General features: G+C 42.8%; 1 protein-coding gene across 2 annotated transcripts in view; it reads left to right on the plus strand.

Moving 5' to 3' along the window:
• erbin (erbb2 interacting protein) overlaps positions 1–27919 on the plus strand; it is a 44694-nt gene that overhangs the window by 10394 nt on the left and 6381 nt on the right. For both annotated transcript variants that reach the window (XM_084035745.1, XM_084035746.1), the window contains exons 3-21: positions 11686–11880; positions 12213–12330; positions 13810–13888; positions 13990–14079; positions 14939–14995; positions 17023–17086; positions 17389–17463; positions 18109–18253; positions 18903–18975; positions 20763–20892; positions 20997–21112; positions 21556–21625; positions 23575–23674; positions 24831–24952; positions 25178–25351; positions 25483–25650; positions 25726–25843; positions 25936–26110; positions 26199–27690. In XM_084035745.1, coding sequence (XP_083891871.1) covers positions 11695–11880; positions 12213–12330; positions 13810–13888; positions 13990–14079; positions 14939–14995; positions 17023–17086; positions 17389–17463; positions 18109–18253; positions 18903–18975; positions 20763–20892; positions 20997–21112; positions 21556–21625; positions 23575–23674; positions 24831–24952; positions 25178–25351; positions 25483–25650; positions 25726–25843; positions 25936–26110; positions 26199–27690 — 3552 coding nt within the window. In that variant the 5' untranslated portion in view covers positions 11686–11694. The remainder of the gene's footprint in view (positions 1–11685; positions 11881–12212; positions 12331–13809; positions 13889–13989; positions 14080–14938; positions 14996–17022; positions 17087–17388; positions 17464–18108; positions 18254–18902; positions 18976–20762; positions 20893–20996; positions 21113–21555; positions 21626–23574; positions 23675–24830; positions 24953–25177; positions 25352–25482; positions 25651–25725; positions 25844–25935; positions 26111–26198; positions 27691–27919) is intronic.

Below are 27919 nucleotides of genomic sequence, written 5' to 3' on the forward strand. Positions count from 1 at the left end.
GGGAAATACCTGAGTCTTTAGCTGATAAATGCTCTACTTTGTTCACCAGATAGTCTCTAAGTGTCACTGTCTGCTGTTATGAGGAGTTGGAGCTTTTTTCGCTGAGTGCTGAATGTCCTTCTCTACTTCAATTTTGCATGGATATATCAATATATAATATTTTATCTCTTTACTATGCATATTCTGATTCCTCTTAAATTAAAATGTAATTCATAATTGTAAAAAGAAATATACGTATTGCCTATATTTACAGTACTTTCCGTTAACCAAAGGGCCGTGGTTCTCTAAATCGGAGAAGGTTGCGTTTGAGAGTTGGGAAAGACTGAATGCTATATTTTGACCCACCTTGCTTTGTGCTCTTTCATTGTTGACCGTTTTTTAAAACTGCATTTAATGAGCACACTGTATGACTTTTAACAAGCCATTAGGGGAAACGTTGTCCATATTCTCCAGTAGGTAAACAAGGAAAATGTGGCAGTTGTCTGCATGGATACATGACTCTGACCTGAATGTGTCTGACCTGGTTATTGAGACTTGGCAAACGGCATCTCACTCCCCTGTTTTTCTTGCTCACATGGGCAAACAGACAAACAGACAAGCGACTGTATCTGAAACACAGTCCTGTCTCTATTTTTTTTTAACCAGATCAAATCTTCATCAAACCAGACCATCTTTCAAACACTGCTATCAATGAGAGCTTTTTAAGAACCCCTTCTTTGGTGTCACATTATTTAACTGAATTTGTGAAGACTTGTCTAATTGACACAGAGCGAAGGATAACAGCCTTCATTGTGTGCTGTATATATTTTAATTTCTTGCTAATTTACCGTCCATTCCTCTTGATTTCTCCCTTCTGGGCCATCTGCGGAAGTAGCCTAGATCATGAGCAGATATAGCCCTCCAGGTCCTCTTGAGTTTTGCGAGTTGGAAACGAGACAAGCAACATTGGGCTGAAGCACTTGAACGTGCTGTGCATTCATGTCATATAATAATGATAATGTAGAAATAATGTAAATCTATATTCTAAGTGTCACGCGGGAGTGATCCTAGTGTAGAATGGATGGAGCTCTGCCATGCACTGCTATATTTGTGTCTGTCAAATGCTGCGTCACCGCAATATGCTAAAAGTAAAAGCATTATCATAAATCTGAATAACAGCACATTATGGAAATATAACGAGACACAGCTTTGCATTAATGTTGGCTCATACCAGTGGAGAGAGGAGGGTCGGAAAATGTTGTGGCTGGAACGCTTCTGCAGGATTTGGACAACCGTTCTTCATCCCCAGAAAGAATATTTCAGCTTGAATGCTGTTTTCAATCAAAGGAAACATTTCAAAAGCAATGGTGGACGAGCAAAACCTCACCAAAGTGGATGCTTTTTTTTCTCACGGCCTTTGTGGATATTTAATTGATGTCTGTTTTTGTTTGTTTACTCTGTTGTAATACCATGCATCATGACAGGTCGCAGTATATCTGTTTTTACAACACTTTTTATGTAATACTACTAACAGGAGTAGGTTTGGGTTTTTTAAAGCTTGAATATAAAAGTGGAACACTTCCACATTTACTTGTTTGACTACTTGGTTTCCCCCAAAACTCACAGCTGCTCTCTTTGCATAACTTTCACACCTCCATGTTGATTTTTTTTTTCTCTTTTCCATAAGTTGACACCAAATCACACGTCCAGAAAACTATTGATGTACTTCTACATCAGGGCTGCACTATGTAAGCACACTGTCGGTCGAAGGACTTTGGATTTTGGAAACGAGCTACGTTTTCATGAGCGTACACACTCTCCTTATAGTTAGTGTGACATCGTTCAGGTCTCCTCTTGTAGAAATTAATCTCATGGGCTCATATTTAACTGGTTCTCATATTTAATTAAGGGGATTTTTGAGCAGACTACTATTTATAACCAACAGGGCTCTCTTTTTCTTTGACCTGGTTAGGTCTTAATGAGGAAGAAACTGCTCTCCAAAAAACCCAGGCTTCTATTCTGAACGCCGTTGGACATAAATGTTTTTTTGTTATCATAAGGACAATAACATCATTTAAATCACCATCTAGACATTCTCTTAACTTTTGGGCTCTGAACAGGTTGGCTTGGAGCAAGCTCGTTCATTTTCTATGCATTTGGGGGAAAGGGGAAAGTTAAGAAACATTTTGTGCAAACAGTTATGCAAACCCTTCTAGCGGGTCAGCAGTCGAAAGCAAAAAAAAAAAAGAAGCTTGTCACGTTTTTTTTTTTTTTTTTTAAATGCATGACTTTGAGAGGGACTTTATGGACCCTAAGAGTGCTGCAAAAAAAAAACGTCAGCAAACATTGGGAGCATTGTAGAAATGGAACATAAAGCGATGAGAGAAATAGTAGGAAAAGGGAGGAATAAAAATGATGCATGTAGAGCGAGGGGAAAGGGCCAAAATCATGAGTGCTTTGCTACCAAAGGCCGATAGCTCACAGTTGATAAAGCAGGGAGTTCATTTGAAAAGTCAGCTCTGCGGTCTTTCAGGCACAGAAGACTACTATCTACTACATCTCTTTGATAAGCAAGGCCTTTCTGGCCACATTCCTGGGTTTTACATAGAATACCAAGCAGTATTCAATTTACCTCACATTCATTTCACTATGCTGCACACATTTAATTGGCTTCTCTGCAACTGTGGCTCAGAAAATCAACTTTCATCACACATACTTGATCTGTGACTTCCGCTGCAGGTGAAACCCAGTTTAAAAAAATACTTTCCTGCTTAGATTTCTTCTTTCATTAGACTAGCCTGCCTCTACAGGGGCAACAAGAATATGAAAACAAACCCTCACTTGAATGTTTCTCTTTCACATTCTTTGACATGACAGTGGGATTGATAGTTGACATCGGTTGACGGCTGTGGTGAGCTTGTCTCACAGGATGCCCTGTTGCTGCACATCTCAGCAGAATTATCGTCAGTCTCTAGTCGCCAGGAAGTGGCTTTCAGTGACGCAAGAAGGTCGTCCATATAGGCTGTGGCTGTAGTTGTTGTCATAAAGCTTCGCCTATAAAGTACTTGACCTTCAAATGGTACATATACATACATGTATGATATAATTATATCAAGAGAGGACTCTCTAAAAAGCTTTCATTCATTTAAAACTAAGGCCGAGTCCACACATCATGGCTTTCGTCCTGATTTTTCATTCGCCGACAGCTTTTGGATCTCCCAGACGAAAGCCCCAGATCAGACACAAATCCATGTCGAGTCGGCGCTCCCCGTTGAACAGTTCACCCAAGAGGCTTGTCGGTGGATTGCAGACTAGATTCCAGATAACTAGCATGCAAATTATCAGAACATGTCGACGAGTCTACCTGCGTCACCTGTAGCCGACCTGTGTGTGCTGGGTGCGCGTTGCATTTGCAACACTGACTAAAGTAGTTGATGCTGCACCTGTGGTGTTGGATATTCCCACTAATGACAAGCATGACTTCACACACGTCTTTTCAAGGTTGATTTATTGTCATTGTAGAACAGGTTTGTGCAACAGAAGTTTTAATCTCATTTCGCTACATAACAAAATACACATGCAAAAGTGTCCGTTGAGCGTGTACAGCATGAACAGGAGGGGGCCGACCACTTGACCCTGGGGGGCTCCGGTGTTCGACACTAGAGTGGAGGAGGTGTAACTGCCAATCCGAACGGCCTGGGGTTTGTTTTTTAAGGGTTACGCATCATCATCTGGGATCCCAAACGAAGGATCCTATAAGATGTGACCCCTGTCACCAGTCAGTATTGTGGAAAAACCACAATGACTTCAAGACTCCTGATTATGAGACATAATTTTCTTTTGTTGTTAAATGTTAAATTTATGAATCAATTAATTGTGACAGCATTACCTTATGTTATAAAGTACACTGCATAAATGCTAGAGCTGCACATATATTTAACAGTGACATTTCAAGTAAATTGCAGAGCAGACTATCGCCAGCTTGCACGAAAGGTCAAAAGATAAACATGCTTATTAATCACTTATTAATCTCGTTGCACGGTAGAGAGGACATAACCTTTTGTACGTGGACCGCCTTGTGCCTAGTCTTTTGTCCTTCTCTGGGGGATCCATGACATCTCCATAACCTCCCAGTTGTGAAGACCCGAACCAATGAAGTGGAAATAAGACTGCATTCATTTGCCCCCCGGGCCCATCCGTGTCCAAAGAAATAACATGGGAATTATTCATTAAGAGTAATTATGATAGGCATCTCAAAGGGAATCGCCTGGATTCAGAATATTTGCAGTCATCTGCACTGTGAGGCAGGCCGAGTGTGCAGAGATTGAAAAGGGAGAATAAAGTGTACCCCATTACAACTTAAGTTGGTTTCAATTAGACGAGACGGCTAAGTGAAAGGTTTTATGGGAATATGTACACGCTTCATTTCATTTGATGGGAATATTATCAGTCAGCTTGTTTTCATAAGCTCTTTAAAGAACAGCAGGCTCTTTTATTCATCATTAAGCAATACTTGTATTTGATCAACATAAGCATTCATCTAAATACATTATACTTGTGTAGTAATCCATTTTGTACCAGTAGCAGTTTTTGTTCATGTTATGATTTCTTGAGAAGGGGAGTCCTCTGAAATGTTTTAACAATCAGAATTTGATTTGAGTTACGAAAGGCTGAGAACCCCTGCCCTAGTGGACTTAACTAGACTGGGGGCTGTGCGTCATTGTGTGTGTGTGGGAGGACCGCATCATTAAACAATGTGTTGGTCAATACAGGCTATTGTACAGAGCGGTGAAACAGATAATGGCTTGACTGAGCAGATATTTCTTTCCTCTGCGAATAGGGAGAATTTGAATTATTTGCGTTCTCTCAAGCGTTTCTTCCAGCGCAGCAATAATTTGTACTTTATGGTCTGCTTGTTGTTTTAATGTCTTGTTGTATAATGACACACACACACACACAGTGTCCCAAAGATAAAGCAGCTGCATATTCTATTGTTTTCTAAAGCGTCAGCTTGTTGAGTAATGTACATAATAATATGACGCACAGTGGCCTTTTGCTGCTACAGTCATGCAGATTTAAGCTGATTTGCAAAGCCATACTAAAACATGCCCTGATATAAAGAAATGTGTGTTGGTTACATGTAAATGTAACAGATACAAGTCTGGTTATTATGATGACTTCAGCCTATCGGAGCCATTCTGAGTCGAAAATTGGGAAGATGCTGTACAAGGACACTTTGTCTTTGTCACAGATCGGATTACTTACCCTCATTTCACTGTGAATTCAAAGAAAACAATCATGGTTTTGTTTTCTGGAGTCACGCAAGACCACTGAGACCTAAGAACGCCGGTGAGAACCAAAACCGGAGGGAGAGTGAAACTGGAACTTCAGGTTCCACTAAGCCGCATACCCCCCGCTACTGATACTGACAACGCGGTTGTCTTTCTACCCATTTCAGATGTAATTCCAGCCATCATTTCCCGTCGCTCAGTTTTTTTGTATTCATGGATTGCTCTGTGTTATCGTGTCCTACTTTGGGGGAATGCCAGCATGCTAACTACCAGATCAGGGTGGGCGATATGTAGTCTACTTATAGTGAACTAAAATTTAACAGTTTAGTTTCTTTAACGTGTCTTTAAAAAATATATATTCTTTTCCAACTTACTTACTTTTTTGAAATCCACATGAACCACTCTTCACCTCACCATCAATTAATTTGTTCCTTCCGGTATTTCCTTCTACCAAAACAGTGATGAAGAACACCGGGAACAAATGCCAGGGGTTGAGTTTTCATTAAAATACGCACCCAAGGCCGAATTGCCTTGTACCATTTAAAAGGCTGGCACAGTGCTCACACCTCATCAAACAAATATTGTGTAAAATGTTGATGTTGTGTTATAATCCAGGAAAATAGTTATTGTGTGAATTCTACTTGAATGCACAGAGTAATCCATTTTCTCTCTTTCTGCACCGAGTTGTGAATAATAAAGCGGATCTCCATGGTAAAGGACATGATCTCATTTGCAGAGACTTAAATCTCCATCACAGGCAGTGTGAAAACAAGCCTATAGCTCGCTGGCACTCCGCCCCACATTGAGGAAGTGACTTTTTCTTTCCTCTTCCTCCACAGACGGAGGCAATTCAAGTGTATCCCACAGGCGCTGCAAGCTGTTATGTTTTTTTGTTGTTTTTTATCTTTCTTCCCCTGCATTGTTTTTGTTGCCATAATCTCTAATATAAAATTTCAGCCGTGGCCCCACCAATCCTGTAACAGTCCGCTGCAATCTGGATCAAAAGCTCCTTTCATAAGGCGAGAGCCCGTACTAATCACATTCTGCCATATCAGCCAGACGAGTACTATTTGCTATAAATAACACAAGCTGCTCGCTACTGTCAAATGCTGCACTTTTGTTTCCGCTTAAGCCGTCATGCACACAGACACAACAGGGTTACAGCAATGTCTGCTGGGCTTATATTAAATACCTTTTCACCTCTTGTAAGACACGAAATGCAAAATAAAATGGATGTTTTTGAAACGGACACAATCAAAACTATACATTTGTTCCCAAAACATACTATCGCAGTTTTTTCCAAACTCCCCCCCTACACTTTTAAAACATAACCAACCATTGCAACCCAGTTCACAATGGGCCATTTCGGCATCACTTTAAATCATCTTTAAAAAAGGTAAACTAGCCATTTCAAAGAAAGATACGTTATGCACGTTAATGAAAACCTCTATACTATAGATGCATTTAAGCGAAGTTTACAGGCTATGTCATTATTTTAATTTCCTATCATTAATTAAACAAATAAATCTTATACTACCCTTTCATATAGGATTCAGTGTTATAAAATAAATGTATTAGAACTGATATGAGTTTATTTGGTGACCCTAATTAAATGACTGTCCTACAGAGAAGTAGGCCAGAAGGCTAGCTGGTTATTGTGGTAGGACTCTACCAGGAATCTTTTTTGGGAAACTCACACACTCTCAGACAATCCCCATCTGTCTTTTTAGAGTTTACTTTCAATCTTACTTTCAACAAATCTGTCATTTTGACCACAGGACCACCTCTCTCAAAGAGCGGGGGGTTTTTTTCTCCCCCTTTCTTTTCGACGTGTACATTTGAACAAACTCAGCTGTGCTTTTTGTGCATGACTTTGGGGGTCGGCGAGCTGATCCCCACCCTTGACTTTAGTCGCCATAGCAACATCACTGACCCAGGAGGCACTTAACTTACAGCTAGAGAGGTTGTGACAGCGAAGGGGTTTCCTGTCCCTGACTGGGAGAATAAAGTGGGAATCTGTGACTGGCCTGCCCCCTTTTGACTATTTCATTCACTGTTGCACAGAGGAAACCACACGGATGATTGCCAGGCGCCCGAGTCACATGTCCACCATTCACACATGCCCACACATTTTGGAAATTTCTGGATAAATACAGCTAGTGTTTTCTCGTTTTTAGGCTTTTGAACAAGTTCACAGCTATCGGGTCAAGCTGTTACCAGCACAGTGAATTTAAATGAATGTGCTGCTTAAATAAGTAGGTTAAGAAAGGGGGGATGAATCTCAACCAAGAGCTTAACATGTCTGGAAATCTCTATTGCATGTCTTGAACTTTTACAGATCAAAAAGTCAAATGCTCTTGATGGACTAAAGCTGGGTGAATGTAGGCGGTTCATCATTCCAATAACATGTAGGTCAGTGGATAAGCCTATCTATGTTGAAGGCTGTGTGGGTCTCATTAGTGTGCTGCCTTCCAGATTACTCTCAGGGGGCTTCGGACAGCCAGCCGAGCACTGCCACAGTTATCCAGCCCATTTCACTTTCTCTCCACTCTACGAGAAAGTTTCCCTGCAAGGAACATAAAGTAAAAACTCTCGTAGCACAAAAATCCCTAAGTAGGGAAGAAATAGATGTTCAACTACACTGGTGCTGGTACTCTACCAGCAGTTTGGGGGAAAAAATAATGCAGTTGTGCTGTGCAGCAGTGAATAGATGTGTGTTTTGCATTATGCAAATGCTGCTGTTTCTACATTCATCTGTTGATGCTTGTAAGTCGGGCGTGACGCACCCTAATTGAAGAGGCTGCAGTTCCTCCTGTAAAGTTTATTTTGGAGGACGGTAGTTCCTGACTCAGAAGGTTATCATTCAAAGTTAGGCAATCTTACTTGGCATGTTGATCACATTGTGCAACATATTTCTTTTTTTTTCTTTTTTCTTTTTTAATAAGGCTAGAGATATTCTGTATGTTTTAATATGGTCAATAAATCCCCCGAAAAGACCAAAAAGACCAAAACTCTGCATGTGTCCTCATCTCTCAAAACTTTGACCTACTTAAAAAAATGGGTTGAATTAAAACTTAAACAGCTGGGCACTTTACTAGTAAATTGTGAATATTTTAGGTGCTATTTTCAGCGTTGATGCTCTAGTGAGTTTTGACAGCACCAAGGTGGTGTACTACAGTAACTACAGTCCCATGTTTGGTAGGAAGATATGTCACCCAAAGCAATAGCTGAGTATTTTCCCTAGTTGTTGTTTTTTTTCAAATGTATTTTGTATCTATATTCCAACAGTTATTTAGCCTAGGTCTTTCTGCTACTTTTGGGCAGGGAAGAGATCTCTGATCTTCTCCAGCTGACGTTTCTCAGGGAGGAAAGCTCTGAGGGTTGACTGTGACCTTGTCTCTCAGTTGGTCAGCTGGTTTAATGCAGATTTTTGCAGTGTGGAGTCGGGTGGATGCAGCAGATAATTTAAAAAAAACCCTGAGCGCTGCATCATTTCTTGGCAGGCTTTGAGTGTGAACATATTGACATATTACAATATGTCTGGTCTAATCAAATCGCTGTTTATATAATAAAACTGCCAGTGATACAAAAGCTTTGGCGCCTCGTTGCATTTTCAGAAAGCATATAAATATGAGGCTTTGAGTCTGTTCTTATTTAAGAATCAAGGATTGGGTTATATAATTCTGCGGTGCAGGAATAAAACTGTGTATGTATAATTCATTAAGGCTACCAAGTAGAGTGGACAATGTTGGCTAATCGAGACATAGCGTGCAGTAACATGCTAAAGATTAGCATGTTGAGCATTTAGCTCAAAATCAAACCTGAACCCGAGTGTAGCTTTGCAGAGGCGCCAGAGTGGCTGTGGACTCCGAACTATCTGCCCACGTTCGGATTTCCTGGTCATTCAACATTATTCGATGACGTCACTTAGAACCCATCCTTAAAGCGAGATTAAATTCTTCTACCAGCTTTAACATGTTCGCCACATCCAGTATCGTCTTCCTTTTTAATTCTCTCTTGCTGCTTAATACATCTTTCCCTCCCCAAACTTGTCTCATGAACACTTTATCTGCTATTGGCTCTTGATATCTTCCCCCCCCGAACGCACATCCCACTCCCTCGCCTCCCACTCCGAATAGCATGCGTCATCCATATGCTCGGTGCTTGTTACTCAGGGTGAATGGAGCCAAGCCCTCTGTCATCCCCTCTGGTGATAGACCAGATTACTCAGAGTATTTATACATGAGCCGCCTGCTGCTATAGTACAAAAGTGTGTGGGAGTTTGACAGGCCTCTCGATTGTGCATACCTCATGTGAATGTGGGCGTGTGCACAGATGCACCCGTTTTTTTTTTAATGAGTTTGAGATGGAGGGATGGCTGACCGGTCCTCCTCTGAGTCATCTTTGGCATGATTTGAAAGTTCCAGCTTCAAATATTGAAATCGAGAGTTATTTAGTGCACCTGTCTTTTGAGATGTTTTTTTTTTTTTGGCTTTATTAAATTCATGACTAATGCCAAGGTAGGTTATGAGGTCATATCTTGAGTAGCTCCAGATAAAGTCACGCCCACTTTGCACCGTCCAGAAAAAGCACATCTGAGCACCCAGAAGTGAGTGTGTAGTTCCTCTTCGCAAACCTCTAACACAAACATGTGGTCACACCCACACATCGTCTGCACCAACAGTGTAGGTCAAGGCTATCACAATTTTACAGCTCAGTTAGACAGTCGGGGATACACAGTGAGTGAAGGACTCGGAGATTATGTGCTGTGGGACGGCGCTCAGATTAAGACGGGGGGGGGTCACATTCTCCACATGCTCTGAGGAACAAAGCCGCTGTTGACCAGAACACATTCCATAGTGTATACTGTACTCGGTGGAAAACGTCTGTGTGGACGTCGAGCTATAAATATTATATATACATGGCACAGTTAAAGGACAGGTTTACTACTCTCCTCCCCCTCGGCCCCTGAAGCCCCCCGCCAGATTGAAAGCTGAAAAGATTTTTTCTTTGTTTTGCAGTAGAGGGAGTTTTGAATAGTCAAGGACAAGGATTTGAAATGATGACTTATTCATGGCTTACTTCTTTTTTTTGTATTTTCCATCCTCTGCTTCAACCCAAATGAGGACGCAGTATACCCAAGATAATGAACAACTTCTCGTATTGTTTGCATATGTCAATTCTCGGCAAAATAATTTCCCACCAGAAAAACAGAAATGAGAAACTCAAAATGTGTCTGGCTTCTTTTTGTTTTTTTTGTTTTAACTTTTTTCAAATAAAAAGGAAGTACATTTCATATGACTATTTCACTCACTGTGAATGGTGACTCTTTTGTCAGTGATCAGCTGTTATCTATATGCAAATTTGAGAATACATTGGCAGCACAATTCTTCAGAGAAAATAAAAGGGTTGAGTGTGCCCACGCCTGTTTTCAAAGGTCCTTTCTACAGAAGTGCCTCTGCACTGAAGAGCTATAATACATCTGCTGATGCTGTTGGAAAGCAGTGGATCACACCGTGGTCTCCTTCTCAATTGGATACTAATTTTTGAGTGTGGTTCGTAAAAAAAATGAGACAGTTGAACCTTTTCATTGAGCAGTAATGCCATGTTACAGGGGAATGTTAGATATTTGGGATATGAGCACAGGCCACCTACCGCTCCAGGATATTCAGATTTATTTGATGTCAACCACTTAAACACCGAAAGTAAACACAGAAAGTAGTCCACTAGAAATCCCCATACAGCAACTGTTGAAACAAACAAGATCGTGTTGAATGAAGCAATGAGCCGCAACTCTAGCTACTTCTCGATGAGTGTGTTTCACAAAACCCTCCACCGATAGAGCGTTATGTAAAATGGTATTATGACTAATGATTAACGACAAGAACCAGGTTGACATGTATTGAAATTTCTGTTTGTTCAGATCCTGCTTTTTCTTTGCATATTTGTGGCTGATTGTTGGCACATATATCACTTTAATTCTCCATCCTGGCGTGGTGTTGTTGTTGTTGTTGTTGACTCTGTTGCCACATTCTGTTATGGCCGGCTCTTCAATTCACTAAATCAACAAATAATAACAAACATCACGTTTGCAAGGGTCAATGATTAAAAGTAGTATAATGTACAAAGTTCAAATATAAACGTCAGACTAATATGTCAGTTTTTGCAGTCCTTTTTATATCCTCATATCATTTTTATTAACTGGAGGCTTTTTCAGTCTGTGTGTTTTTGGTATGAGTTCTGCCTCATCAAGTCGGATGAGTCAGGATGCACTGATCAGACATCTGTGTGTCTGTGTGTGTAACATAACGTGTCAGAATCTGGTCACGTGAAGCAGAAGTGTGAAAGTGGCAGTAGACGTATGGCCTAACACTCTCCTCCTCCCTTCACCACATCTCCCCGTCTCCCCCTCCAGTGCCTGAGGATGTCCAAGCGGAGCTTGTTTGTTCGCCTGGTGCCATGCCGCTGCTTGCGGGGTGAGGAGGAGGCGGTGACATCGCTGGACTACTCCCACTGCAGCCTGGAGACTGTTCCTAAGGAGATCTTTAGCTTTGAGAAGACCCTGCAGGAACTCTACCTCGATGCCAACCAGATCGAGGAGCTGCCTAAAGTAAGACACACGCCCACACGGATGTATAGGAACTTTATATTCCTTTTATAAACGGCATCTACAACTGTTAAAACCCTTTAACGACATTGTATTACTCACAAGGCCACCAAATATTGACTCACTGCGTGCCTAACTAGTTTATCTCTTATGAAAAGCTTGCATTGTGGGCATTGTTCACGTCATTCATATTCATTTACATAGTCTTTGATGACGCATTTGAACTTTTAAGACGATCAGGACTTTTAAACATCTAATACACTGTGTGTGCTTGGTCAAACATGTGCTTTTTGATTTTAAAAAACCTGTCATCTCGCTCTCTCTCTCTCCACCAGCAACTGTTCAACTGCCAGTTGCTCCATCGACTGAGCATGCCAGATAATGACCTAACGGTGTTGCCGGCAGCGATCGCAAACCTCATCAACCTCAGGGAGCTCGACGTCAGCAAAAACAGTAAGCTAAACGTGACCACACTGTATGTATTTCTGACTGGCAGGTTAAATGACTCGGTGGCATCGTATCAGTTTGCTGGAAGCCTGAAAACCGGCGACGGCAACCCCTGGGTAACAGTCGGAGTTGCCCTTGTGTTGTGTTGTCGTGACTGCAACTGAAAGCAGGAAGGATGCCATGTTTTAGATTACGTCAAAGATATTCTGAGGTAAAGTGCCACGCCGTTTTCCCTTGAATGTGATGCGACTGCGTGACTCAAAAGTTACCTGAACGATAAAGGAAGTGAACGAGCCCAGACCTGCAGCGTATTCGACACTTTGTTCCTGTGGTAGCAGGGACACAACCAAAGCTAAACGAAGGATCTGGATCCCACACAATCTGAGAATATTTGATCCGTACAGTACAAGGTGCTGTCCTGCAGTTGAATGGAGACACTTTCCTCTTTGAAGATAAACATTCCCACTGCTTTGTGCTAGAAGTCCCTTTTAATTGTGCCTGTTTGAAAACTTTCCGCTGTCAATGTTGCTGTAGTATTTAGAACAAGAAACAGACTAAAGTGTCTTGGCGGCTTGACAGTTCTCTGTTCTAATGCCCAGCTGTGCAAAGAATCAATCAGGTGTTTTTTTTTTGTTTTTTTACGTCGGTATTTTCATAACTTCCTCTTGCATATTTCTCAGAAAGGGTTTTGTCATATATGCAAACAGTGTTTTAACATTAACATCACAGTGTGACATTTTCACAAAAAGGACGTTAAGCTCCTCGAGCTTAAAGAAAGTGGCAAACACCGTGGGTAACTGCATAAGACAATTGATCGCTGCAAGATAACATTGAAGAACGGTTAAAGGAGCATGCGGGGGGGAAAAAAACCCTTTCATGGATAGAGGAAAGGTTAAAAAGGCTGTTCTAATATAAATGATTGCAGAGACAGACAAGATTAAACAAATGTTTGAAGGATGTGGTGGTGTTTTCATGAAGCAGAGCTTTATGAGCCACGCTGACATTAAAAGTAGCTTATCCTTCTTCACAAAGCACTCTGTGTTAAGTGTTGTGGACACAAAACAAAGTGGGCTGAAATAAACCTTTAGACTAGGTCATGTCCCTCTTTCTCACAGCTTGCCTAATGTGAATGTTTCAAGAGAACCTGCAGACCATCACTCAGTGGTCCTTTTTTTTTTTTTCCCTTCTTCCTTTCCCGCTCTTTCATTGTGTCACCTTTTGAGCGCTCGTCTCTCTGGTTGTTTAGAGAGGAAAGGTGCAGAGCCACTCTTAATGTATCTTGAGCTCAGGCAGAGAGCTTTCCTGCTCGTACCGTTTGTTTAATATTAACAAAGCTTCACATCACCCCTCTCCTTTTTGGGGTTTTGACAGGAGTCATATGTTTTGTACCGGTGATGATAAAATGGAGATACAACATGCAGATGTTGAAATAATGGTGACTTAAAACCTCTAATGGTATTTTATTGTTTTGCTTTTTCTCTCCAGGTATCCAGGAGTTTCCGGAAAACATCAAGAATTGCAAAGTCCTAGCAATTGTAGAAGCCAGTGTGAATCCCATATCCAAGTGAGTACGACCCCAACCGCGTTTAATAGTCCTTTTTTATTATTATTTAATGTTGAGTATCGTCATCGTGACGTGGTTCCTCGTCCCGTGTGCGTCATCAGGCTCCCGGACGGGTTCACCCAGCTGCTGAGTCTGACGCAGCTCTACCTGAACGATGCCTTCCTGGAGTTCTTGCCGGCCAGCTTCGGCAGGTCAGTGTGTTCTCTACAAACTCTACATACGGGCTGCTGAGTTGTGGTATTGGGTGTATGTTTTGTGTATCAACTGACGATGTGAAAACAATGAGAGGATGTGAAAGGGGATCCTTGTATTAATAAACCGACAGAGTTCAAGTTGTGTAACTTTTGAGTTAAAAAACTGCAGACAGACAAAATTAGCAACTAGCATTTAGGAGCTGAAGATCCATATGTTCCTCAGGAGTTGGTAGAGACCAAGAAAACAGAACTAAAAGAGTGATTACTCTTCCGGTATCTTAGTTTGCTCAGTAACTAAATGAGCAACTGTTCTGTTCATGAAGAAATTCATCAAATCCACTGGAACCTGTTATATGCCTCCTGGCTAATTATGATTAAACATTTCCTGGTCCTGATATATAACGACGTGACATATTCACATCCATGATTTTAGGATGTGGTTCCTTTTCAAACAGGTTTTTTCAGTCGAGATCTTTCTGTTTTTAGTTTACACAAGAGTTAATGTTGAGCTTTCTGATTACACAAAACATGTGGTGTGAGTTGCACACAATTTCACCTCACTATTGCTCCTCTACTTCTAAAAATCCAATTTCCTCGTAAATCTTCTTACGTTTAAGAGCATATTACATCATTCTTTGTTTGGTAAATTCATTTACCACAGAATACCTTGCATGTATTTTACATTAAAGCTAATAGTAGAGTGCAGGATAAGCCTGCAGAGGAAGTCAGAAATGTGTGGTGATTCTGTCTTTATTGGGAAGTATTGAAGAATATTTTCAAATAAACTAAGTAAATAAAGGTAATTTCAGTATGAAGATCAGACATTTACTGTTAATTGTTGGATTTTGACTTTCAGGTTGACTAAACTACAGATCTTGGAGCTGAGGGAGAACCAGTTGAAGATGTTGCCAAAGTAAGTGTTTCACATATTTTAACAAACATCAAATATGGATTGTCGTTTTCATTTACACAATTTAGGAGCTCTAGGAACAAGATTCCTCTCACTCTGCTGTGTCCTCCATCCTGCCTCTTTTTCCTCATACCTCTATCTGTAGCATTAAATCCCCTGCATTACATAAGAGCCCCCTTCGCTCGGCTGTGGCAGGGTTTTATAATCCTCTTCTGAGACAGTGGCGAGGGTTATTTCACCATTCGGGAAGGTTACAGTGCCGCTGGGATATTTGTGAAAGCTCTCGGTGATTGTGGGGGTGGAAGTTACTTTCTCTTTCAATCTCCTCTTATGCTTCACTTGCCATATCATTCCATTTTAGGTCCTTCCCATTTTAACAGAAAAAAAAAAAACACATTTCCCTATTTGCCATTTTCATCCTTCCTCCATCTGGTTGAGTTTCCTTTCTTGTAATCTCACTCACTTTTCCCTTTTTTTTCTCTCGTTTTTCACCGACTAACTGACGGGGGCCGGCGCCCGGTGGCTCGGAGAGGATCCTCTCTCCTCGTAGTGTTTATGTGACAGAGGCCAGACCTGTTAACGGCTGGAGCCCTGACAAAGAAAAAAAAAAAAAAAAAAGGACTAATGATCGGGAACGTTGCCAGAGCAACACGCAAGCATTTCAGAGATGTAAACAAATGTGTGCGTGCACAAAAGGGGCACAGTGGAAGTCTTTTCAGGGCTTCCACATAGAAAGTACAGCCTCTTTTTTTCTCGGTGCATAGACACGCACACCATGCACATGCATAGATCAAATGGTTCTCTGCATCTCAAAGAAGGATTCTGTTTTCCTTCACATCTTTGGGCCGTAAGCCATGGCGTTTTCTTTTTTTTATCACTGTTGATTTACTCTAGATGAGCCAGCAAAGCTCATTCTTACCCCCTTTTCAGCTCACATGGGGGTCGCTAGTGTTCTTGCCAACTTTTGATGTAAGAATGTGACAAAGCTGGCTAATGCTCAAGTACGTCAACATGATTAATGTTTTCATATCGCCTCCAAGTATTGGAAAAAAATCACCAAGCGGCTTAAATCACATTTTGTAATTAGTGCCGTATGTCTTTTACATTCTCATTTTTTATGAGGCGCACCTAAGAAGAAAAAAAACAGCCTCCGGTCCGGTCGTGTTCAAGTTAAAGCTCTCGCTCTCCGTTCCTGTGCTGAATGTGTTTTTAAGGAAACGCAGTTCATCAGTGTTGTGAAAGGATCATTATATCTGTTCCCAAACAGAGCTCTCTGCACATCTCCATTTCATCACACGTCATGGTCTTAGAATTATTACTGGGGAACTTGTGATTCTCTCTCGGGAAATGTCAGATTTGAATAGACTCTTTTATTGTCTTTATCTCGCCTCAAGTCAATTATGCAATTTAAACTCTTGACCCCCCCGGTTTGTTTTATGAATAGTTCAGAGGAATTACCTTCGAGCAAGGACACTAAAACTGTGGAAAGAAGTACGCTGTGTATTCTTTTTTATTCTTGACTTTGGCTATGTTTGCGTGGAGAGTGACGTCAAGATTAAATGCCCTCAAAGGCCTCTTGCCAGTAGTGAAATATTGAATTGAATAAGCCTTTATAATATTTTACCTCTGATTTTCTGTCGCTGGTTATCACATAAACATCCTAAATAGTGAACTGGTCCTGGTTTTATCCGCCTGTTTACGGTGTAACAGAGAAAGTGAGACCTGATTGTGAAGAGAGAACTCCGCAGCGAGGGCTTAGGGCTAGCATACGTCACGTTTTCCATTATTTAAAGCATATTTCTGTCATGCCTGAGCTGTAAAAGGTATTTAGTTTCTCATAAAATGATTCAGTCAAAAGGCAGAGCACGTACGCCATCCAGAACATAACATGATAATTCACAGATTTTCTTTTGGCTTCCTCCTCCTTTTCTTTTCTTTTTTTCCTGAGGCACATGACCCAGATCACTTCTAATCCTGGCTCGATTCTCCCCGTTGATTTTAAGATCTCTGTCTGTCCTGTGTGCCTACAGAAGCATGCAGAAGCTCACACAGCTGGAGAGGTTGGACCTGGGGAGTAATGAGTTCACTGAAGTGGTGAGTATCCGTCAGTCGGCCTGGAGATGCCTAAGGCTGTCTACCTTTATGTTGGTGTCCTTGCCTCCTTCCTCCTACTTCTTTCCTTTTTGGAAATCGAAGCTTTTGTATTTTCACGGGAAGATAGCGTTCGTTAATGCATCATAATTCACAGTGGAATGAATAACTGGCATTGTGATTTATTTTAGCTTGTTTATGTTTATTATCCAGTTGCTGCCAAGCAGGCACACACACACACACACACCCTTGAAATCTCACACACACCCATATCACTTAACCTCCTTTCTCCTCTACATCTGCAGCCTGAGGTGTTGGAGCAGCTGACTGGAATCAAGGAGCTGTGGATCGACGGGAACAGACTGACGTTTTTACCTGGGGTATAATTCTTTACAGTCACTCCTGTACACAGAACATCACCTCGAGATCATTCCCCTCGATTCTCGGTCGTCTGCTTAAATCTTCATCACAGTGAACTGCAGTCAGTTTGCATCAGACTTTGAGCCCAGAGAAGGAGGGCGCCGTTTTTACAAAAGATTCTCTTTGCTGGGTGAACACAAGCTGACAGTTTTCCAGAAAAAAATGCAGACAATGGCTTCGCAGATGTCCCCGATAATAATTTACCCCCCCCCAAAAAATCTGCAGCTGTGAAGTCATTATTTTCCTCCAACATGATTCATTTATGATGATGTTTTGATGTGTTACATAAGATTCATTTTCCACCCAAATGACCAGCTTGTTTGTATCTGGGTCATAATTAAGGCATTAGTTCTTCTGCCAGCATTTCGCCAGCTGTAATCACAGTCTGGCCTTTTTTTATAAGAAGTGACATCTGTCATGAATATAAACCAACTGTTTTCCTTTCATACAAACGTGTGTTTAATAATTCAACAAAGTTAGATAATGTCTTGTCTTGGATGGGAATTGTTTTAATCCACCGCTTCTGTGTTCAACCGTCAAATCCTTGGATAATGAGGTATCTGAGCGGTGTGAGTAATTATATTGTCTCCTCTTTATGTATCCAGATGCTGGGGATGCTGAAACAGCTGGTATACCTGGATGTGTCCAAGAACAACCTAGAGATGGTGGACGAGCAGATCTGCGGTTGTGAGAGTCTGCAGGACCTTCTGCTCTCCAACAATGCCCTCACACAGCTGCCGGGCTCCATCGGTAAATATTACAGCACACACACACACACACGTCTAATTTATTATAATGTGTTTCTCATTCCTGGATCCATTCCTCTGTGGTTTTATAGGTATCTAAATCCCATAGACGATGTTTTCCTGAGCTAGCTGAAATACATTTTCAGAACATTAAACTTTCAAATCACAAAGACCCAGTTACAGTATAGTCACAGGGGTCCACCGTGCAGAAGATGTTGAGTTTTAACCAAGGAATTCCTCTAAATAAGGCTGTATAATAAGGTTATAAAACATGGAAAACACAGTAAATACCTCTTTTTATTGAGCGATATATGCGGATGGTTATTAAAATTACATTTTCTTTATTTTCTGATGCAGATTACCATTGATAACTTATTAAGATTTATATGTTTATTCACATGGGGTGGAGATAATGTTCATATGGGAATAGCATGCTGATTACATTTGAGTCCAGATACACAGTGCAGTACAGTCAGGGTTGTTTTAATACTAAACTGATTTACAGTATTGATGATGGAATGAATGAATCCAATTAACTGGTGTAATGGATACTCCTCTTTGTGGGGCAACAGCGAAGCGTAATCAATAACTTTCCTGAGGCTGTTGTAGGCATCTCTCTGATTCCCTCTCTCTCCCTTTCCCTCTTTCTAAAGGCTCACTGAAGAAACTGACAGCGCTGAAAGTGGACGAGAACCAGCTGATGTACTTGCCGGACTCAGTCGGAGGGTGAGCGTAGCAGCGATAGCTTTAACGGCGGCGGGATAAAACCCCCGGATCGGTGGATTATCGGTGCTGTTTTCATCCCGCCGTCCCACTGATCGCATAAAAGCGTCCGTCTGGATGAATCAGACATTCCCATTAAACATAATGTGTTCTGATACTCTATTTGTTTGGTCCAATCCGGATGATGTAGAGTAACTTCATTACGATGACGTTTATGAAGTATGGATGGCAATAATTGAATGTCACGGTTCTGATTGATTTAGTCGTTTGAGCTTTGTTTTATTGTGGAAGGGGTCGATTGGGATCTTAGCCAGATGGCCCTCCGATACACTGCTGATTAAATCAGCCGTAGATGTCATCGGGCTGATGTTGTCTGCCGCAGACAGGTGAAGCCAGCTGCTTGAACATCCTGATCCTGAATCATGTGGTCCAGACCCTCCCACATCCATTATAGACAAATCTATAGTTCATCTGTTGTTTACAAACATCAAACACTATCAATTATCCCATATGTTAGAATGATTCTCCTTGTGTAATTTGACACAGATTATGTGACAAAGCCTATGGTTTATCTTAATCCCATGCATGGATTTCATCTTAAGGAAGCAGATTTTATACACAGCTGATTTTCTTCAGTCCACCGTTTGTGCACAGTGTTGTTTTATGTTGGACACAGAGGGGTCAAATCCTTTGTGTTTTGTGAGTCTGATGGTTCTTACAACACAGCAGCTCTCCCGTGAGACGCGTTTATGTGAATCCCCAGAGTGCATTCGTGTTTTTCATTGAGCAGAGAGCTGCAACTGCTCTGGCACTTCTGTGCCAACGCGGTCGTTCAGTTTGAAAGGCTGCTACTTTAGATTATGTCCCATTTAAGCTTTTTAGTTGCATCGAGGTTGTTTTTAAATGTCTTATTTGTCTCTCACTGTAATTGTTAGATCATATCACAATAGCTGGCGAGGATAAAACCTGAAGACATTTCCTTTCTTTGGATCTTTGAAGGTTTTTGGACAGACTATTGTATTGAATTATTGCCCAGCCCTATTCTAGAGCAATTAGGAAACATTTAACAGTCTTATGCTGCACAGTAATGACACCTGGTTTGACAGACCAGATTATTTAGTCCTTTTATTCATATTTTTTTTCCCTACGCTGGCATCCAAAGACTTTAACTCATAAATTTCAGTTTACTCGTAATGACAAATACTGCCCAGCCTGGGAAAAACAGTTTAATAATGTCTTCTGTGGCTCTAGAAGGAGCTTTTCCAAGTTTATTAATATGTTTCTTTATCTTGGCATGAGTGTGGAGACTTAAAATGAAACAAAAAGCCTGCGTTACAAACTGGGGACGTGGAGGGTTGTGGGCATTGGGATGCATTATGGGAACTGTAGCACCCGGAGTGGTCTGCATGTGACCTGTACGTCGCACAACAGCTGGATTATCACAACATCATGAGATCACACAAACATCCATCTGGCCGGGCTTCTAGTAATGCGTTTGTGTCTAACCACAATGGGATTTGACCACTCTTCTCCCGACTCGCTCCCTCAAGGGTTTTATGGTTCATCCAATCACTGCCAAGTATTTTTTTTAAAGTGCCTGTACTTCTCCAAACTGTTTCCAATGGCTTCTAATCAGATGGTTCTGTGTAACAATCTAGTGCGTCACTATGAACCAAAGGTCAGGATATATCTGCCTCTAATGCTTACACAATAGACGTTCACTTCTAAAATCACTTGTATAGTAATTACAACACATGATTAAAGTCCTCCTGTCCTCCTCTCTGAACCAGACTGGCGTGTCTGGATGAACTGGACTGCAGTTTTAACGAGATCGAAGCCTTGCCCCCCTCCATCGGCCAGTGTGTCAGCATTCGCACCTTTGCTGCAGATCACAACTTCCTGACCCTGCTTCCTCCTGAGGTGAGTGTGTCACGTAGAGAACGTGCGTTTGTGTTAAATTGTGGCAAACCGTCTTCTGTATCGGGTAGCCTTGTCGGCTCACGGCCGTTTCTTCTCATGTACAGATGGGCAACTGGAAGAATGCAACTGTGTTGTTCCTACATTCCAACAAGCTGGAGTCTTTGCCTGAGGAAATGGGTGACATGCAGAAACTCAAGGTCATCAATCTCAGCAACAACAAGTGAGTCCAGTTTTACAGTCTTCACACACAAACTGACCATTCTCTGTTCCTTATCATTGGCAATCTCATCTGTTTTTAAGATGACAATGCAGGATTTAGAGTTTGTATTTTATCAACCTATAAATTGGGCAGCAGATTCATCGGAATAATTGTTTTTGCAGCCCAGCTTTTTAAAATAAAAATATGCATTTTGAAAGGCATTTTTGCAGCCTTGCAATACTGCGGTTTCATTCAGGGGTTTTCCCAATCCTGGTGTCTCTTCTGTGCCAAAATACAGTGAATAACTTTGGCCACGATCCCACTGACATATGCCTTCAGGCCAGCTTTACAGTGGCTGCTCACACAACGGATTTACCTTGCACAATGAGTTTGAGAGACCTTTTTTTAGATGCACCAGGTCCATAATGTTGTACCTGTGTTTTGTTTCTTTCCCCTCTCTTTAGGTTGAGGAATCTTCCCTACAGTTTCACTAAACTGAACCAGATGACTGCCATGTGGCTGTCTGAAAATCAGGTAAGATTGTATATTATGTATAAATAACAAGTAAAAGGCTTTTTATAGAGATTGTAATGGCACAGAACAGTTGGCTGTAAATGAATCCAAGGTCAAGTTGCTCGTCGGAAAGCACATTAACAATTTAGCAAACCACTTGCAGGACATCTGACCTAAACACGCCAAATGCCAACGCAGGTCAGACGGTAGTCCCTAAATGTTTTAAGGCTGGAAGGATCCCAATGAACGCCAGGAACAAAAATCCATATATCAATACTTTGTTTAAAGATAACCAGCGGGGTAGTCTGACCTGTCAAAACCCTCTGAAATCTGGAGCGACACAGGTTGAATGATGGGAAACGGTTTGTAAGGTAAAGCAGACGTGGAAAGATCAACGTTAGCAGAGGAGTTGTGTCGCTGGAAGCTTGAATGTCTGCCCTGGACTGAACACGAGATAAGGCAATCGGAGGTGGAAACGCCGGGGTCTGCTCATGTGTCAGGAAGTGGCTTTGAGTTCCACTTTGTCACGTCGGTGTAGTTTTCTGTGTGATTCTTGAACTACTCGTGTCAAGCTGAGCTGAGGGATTTTATTGTGTGCAAAGTTGTGGGAGTATATTGATTCAGTGTGCTTAATTTCTAAATTACAGTGTGACTGCCACGTTCTAAAAGCTATGAATAAATTATTAATCCCTTTGCTCCTCCGAGCTGGACTATTTTAAGTCTGTTAAGGGATTAATATGCAGTTTTTCTTAAATTTTCTTTTTTTAAATATTTATTTTAACCGGATGGAGGATTTTAGTCGAAGGACGTCTAGATTAACATATCAGAGAAACAAGGTGAGCAAACGCAGCTCTGGGATGTTTCGTCTCCACCAGACAGCATTGACAAAGCAGATTTTTAAAATGACACTGATTTATTCAGTGTTTTTTTACCAGCTTTATTCACCAGGTCCGTTTGTTTTTAAGAGGAGGAGAACTCTGGATGATTCAGCTCCCAATAAAACCCTCCTGAAAGTCTGGATCTTAAGTTCAGAGAAACAAGCCGAGGAAACATTGGCGACAGCTCGGCTCGCGGCCCCTCCGGGACGTCCCTTTGTCTGCTGAACGACGTCTCAGAAACTGATTTTTAACGGCTAGTTGCTCATTATAGCAGATATTTGAGTTTAAAGCAATAAAGTTTCAAAACATTTATTCACCTCAATTTCTTGTCATTCATCAGTTGACACGTATGCCAATACTAATGTCACCAGATATAACAACCTGGCTGATTAATTGGTCTGACGGGAAACTGTAGAGACTAAGGTCATATGACCTGGGCTCAGTGGACCAAGGGTGACTCAGCTTTTGCCTCCAGGCTCTCGAAACAGCATTCCTGTAAACATGAGGTCTGTCTACGTAGACGATGTTTTAATGCGAGTCTGGAATCCCGTTTGTGTAAACAGGCCTTTTTATTGATGTCGAAATTGTAATCTTCCTTGAGTTTTATTGCCTTGGAAAACATTGTGTGACACTATAAAGGTGCTACGTTTTATATAAATGTGATTTACTCACTCCGGATCAGGAGTGCAGCGCTGGTTGTTGATAGCAGAAATGAAACCCAGGAGAGCCCAACAGACGTAGAGGATGCTGTTAGGCAGGTGCAACAGAGGTGATGGGGGGCCTAGGGGACGTCGATGGCGCTGAAGCCAGCTTCCTCAAGGAACGGGTTGACAGGAAGAGGCACCCAGAGGTGCTTAAGCGGCTGCTTTGGAGAAGATTAGAGGAAAAAACGAACTGTGGGAAATCATGTGTTCTCCACTTGACTGGATCCAAGTATTAACAAGTGCCAACGCTGCAGCCCGGTTCACTTCTTTCCACAGCAGAGGCACGGAGAATAGCAGGACACTATTTGAGCACTGTGTGTGTTCACGAAGCGCTGCTGATTGCAGATAGCACACTCAAACCTCCTTTTTTTGTTTTTGTCTCCCACAGTCAAAGCCCCTGATCCCTCTCCAGAAAGAGGAGGATCCAGAGACACACAAAACGGTGCTGACCAACTACATGTTCCCCCAGCAAACCAGGGCCGAGGACTGTGAGTACTGTGCATTCAACGACACTTAATTATGAATAAAAAAGATCAAAAAGGAATCTGGCTCAAACCGCAAATGTGTCTGACCTGTTTTAGTTCTCGGCAGCAGGGCTGGAAATTAAAGATTTCAGCTCGTTAATCAAGGAACTTAACTTTTATGGCCAATAATTTAAGGGAATAAATCGTGAATTTGTGGGAGTTTTGTGTTCCATCCCAGGTATGAAGCTGAAAAGAAGTGAGGAAATAGTAGTTTTGTAAGAATGTACCTAACAGCAAGTCACTATCTTTACCCTAGCAGGCTTCTAGATGGCCTGCAAGCCCTTTTTATTCACATTTCACGAGGGACCTTGTTACCTGAGACCAAAGCTGCAGAAGAAACACTAGTCCTCTTCTTCTTGACAAGCATCTGCTAGTTTGGCTTAGTTTCCTATTTCAGCAGACGGCTTGTGCTGACCCTGTTTGCATCTTAGCTTCGGAGTAATTAGTGGTTCTAGAGCTTCATGCTTAAACTGCACAGCAGTGAGTCAGCCGTAACGTCAGTGATGTGGTGCACCACCAGAAAATGCTCACGATACACAACTCGCTCTGTTCGTTCGGCTCCTCCGTTTGATATCCTCCAGTAATCTGCTTCGTGGCTTTTTTTTTTTTTTTTGCTTTTTTTCCAAAAGGGCTTTATCTGCTTTCCTCATGTTTTCCTGAGAAGCTGGAATAAGTCATGACCTCACTGCAGTTATTATGTTTTACAGGTTGTTGATATGGCGGCCACACACACCAGGTGACTCATATTATCCCCAGCGTGCATCGACACTCTGGGGTGTTAAACTGTATTTCCTGACGTGGCTATCAACTATTGATAGTATGTCGGATACTGTCAGACGAGGGCAGATCAATGCAAGCTTTTGCTGCAAAGTTTAAAGACGGCAGCATCATCACAGCCATGTGCAAGAATGTTGATGAACACTTTATTTGGAGCAGCAGATCCATTTATTTATTGAATGGTGCAGTTTGAGTTTAAAGGGTTAACTCCTGAAGTTCCTCCACACCTCCTTCATTCATTGGAGGCCTCGTGTAGTCCTTGCGCCATCTTGTGGTCATAGTGAGACGTCTATGAATTAAACACCATTAACCATAAAACTGGTTTCTGCTTTTTTTTTTTCAGACATTCCCAACTCTGACTCCGAGAGCTTCAATCCAGCTCTCTGGGAGGAACAGCGCAAGCAGCGAGCGCAGGTGGCCTTCGAGTGTGACGAGGACAAAGACGAGAGAGAAACGCCGCCACGGGTTAGTGATGACTATTTTACTAAACTGCAAGGACTCATTTGTGATCACAGTTATTATTTTGGCATCGACTGTTTTCATCGATAAAGGAAATGGTGCAACAGAGGCAACATTTGTGCTTTTTATCTTTGGAAAATTACTATTCATGGCACCTCTCTCCCAGTCCCGCTTCTGAAACTGCAAACCAGATGGTTTTTAGCTGTAAATTTGTATTTTCTCGTGTTCCAGGAGGGAAATTTGAAGCGCTACCCTACACCGTACCCAGACGAGCTGAAGAACATGGTGAAGACGGCCCAGTCTGTGGCTCACAGGCTGAAGGAGGACGAGTCGGGTGACGAGTCTGGGAAGGATGCAAAACCGATTGAGCGGAACCACATCGGAGTGCAGGACGTGGGAGTGAAGGTCAGCTTCGGCTAAATGAGATGATTTAGAGTTATTCACATATTTTTGAAATCTTGGTTCCCCTTCAACAAAATACATATTCTCCATGCGAGTAAAGGGACTGTTTAAATCAATCATAATGGTCTGTGCAGGTGATCGAGGCTCCCTATCCTAACGGCACAGCATCAGACATGGAGCCCCAAGTATCCACCAACACTTTTACCCAATACCCGAAAGACACTTCAGAGTCTTACAGCTCCCAGAAGGTCGCTCTTAAATCTTCAGGCGGCTCTATGATGAACCACGAGGACACATTGGACGTAGGTTTCACAAATAAGACATTACAGCACACACATTGTGACGTTTCCACTGGAAATGATTGTTTTTGTTTTCAGGATTCTGACGAGCTGTCTGACGAAGAGGCGGAGATGAAGATAGCAGAGATGAGACCCCCTCTTATTGAGATCTCCATCAACCAGCCCAAAGTGGTGACTTTAAGTAAGGACAAAAAAGGTAAAAAGCTTTAATCGAGTGAGTAAAATATCATATTTTCACTCATGATGTCTATTAAGCAATACACTAACGGCGACGTTTGTGATTCACAGATGACGCAGACTCGTTGCTGGATGACACGGTTGCTAACAGCAACCAGAATAACAGTAACTGTTCATCGCCGTCGCGCATGTCTGACTCGGTGTCTCTGACGACAGACAGCAGTCAGGATAACTCTCTGTGCACTCCCGAGAGAGAGGCAAAGATGCCCTTCCTTCCAAAAAGCCGGTTTGTAAAATTCTAACGTACAAAAGAGTCTTCCTCGTGTCGTCGTCGTCGTCACAAAAACCTGATGTCCCTTCCTTCTTTGTTTAAGGCATGAGGATGAGAATATGAACCAGCCTAAAGACACCACCCCTCTCCTCCATAACGGCAACGGCTCCGAAACGTCCCTTCAGGCGCTTTTGAAGACCCAGCAGACTCCTCCGGAGAAGATGGGCGACTACGACCTCTCCATGGAGGCCAGGCTGGCCTTCATCGAGAAGGAGATCAACAACGGCATGGGGGAAACCTACACCAAGTGGGACCAGATCAACATGAACGTGTCCAAGCTGCCCACCGACAACATGGTGCGGCTCGACGAGATGGATAAAACGAAGAACGGCCCGCTGACGCAGGACTTGGACGGCCCGCAGGGTTTTAGCAATGACAACATGGAGCATATTCTGAATGGAAACCAGCAGGATTGCATCAACAAGAGCCAAGCGGGGAGAGTGGAGGCGTCTGCCGCGCATGTGGCCTCGACAGGCGTGACGGCCAGCAGTGACATGTCTCTGTCTCGCAGCACAGAGGAGCTGTCGCCGGATAAAAGGTGCCATCCCCTGCAGGTGATGAAGTCTCACAGCGTCAGCAACATAGAAGCAGGAGGCATGAAGCTGTTCTCCTTTGAAGGGGGTGACGACTCCTACGATGCAGCGGGAATGGCTATGATGGCGGCGGCGGCCGGCCCAGGAGCTCAGGGCCAGAGCATCGTCCGGAGCAAGTCAGCGAGTCAGTTACTCAACGACCAGACTCTGCAGATTTACCCCAACTCCTCTGCATCGTCCTCAGACCTGCTCTCCTCCTCTAAGCCCCCTGTCAGCACCAGCAGATACGCAGTCTCCTCCAGCATGGCCATGGGCATCCCTCCTCCTCAGTACAATATCCAGTACACAAGCAGTGCCATGCCTAAGGACGGCCTCTGGGTCCAGAGGACGCCCATGCCGCCAGAGCACCAAGGTTACCTCCCTCCCCCTCCTCCACACTCACTAGCCAACACCAACTACTCCAACCGCAATCAGGCGCCTCCGTACCCTCTGCAGCCCCAGCAGAGGGGGCCTCCCATGGCTCCCAAAGCCTCTGCGGACATGTGGACTAAAGAGAGACTTCATTCTACCGGAGGGCAGGTTCGAAGCAGCACTCTGCAGAGGCAAAGCAGCAGCGCCTCCACAGCCTCCATGGGCGACCCGCGGCGCATACAGGTGCCCGACGGGGAGTACATGACGTATCGGGACATTCACACCCTCGCCAGGGGGCCGCTGGCCATGAGCCAGGCCATGCAGAGGCCCCTGTCGGCACGCACTTACAGCATCGACGTGCCGGGGACCTCCAGGCCTCTCTGCTCCCGGCCGCAGCCCCACGAGCTCCCGGAGAGGACCATGTCCGTCAGCGATTTCAACTACCAGCAGAGCAGCCCCAGCAAGAGGCCCAACACCAGAGTGAAGTCTGAGCACTCGCTGCTGGACGGGCCCGGACAGGTGGCGGGGAGGGTGCCGACCGACTGGAGGGACCAGGTGATGCGGCACATCGAGGCCAAGAAGATGGAAAAGGTAAAGAAAAGTACTCCTGTATACAGATCCCAATGGTACGAATACAATCATCCTTGCAGGGCAGCTCAATGAGGATGTAGCTTCATATAACGTCCCTAAACGTGCTCTCGAACAGCTATTAAATTATGAATAATAATATAAAACATTACTATAAAGTAAAGTTCACTAACCCTGCTGTATGCACAATGTTGCTGATTCACTGCATGTGTGTCTGTATATGCTGTAAACC

The sequence above is a fragment of the Eutrigla gurnardus genome (assembly GCF_963514095.1).
Source record: "Eutrigla gurnardus genome assembly, chromosome: 19".
Classification (NCBI taxonomy): domain Eukaryota; kingdom Metazoa; phylum Chordata; class Actinopteri; order Perciformes; family Triglidae; genus Eutrigla; species Eutrigla gurnardus.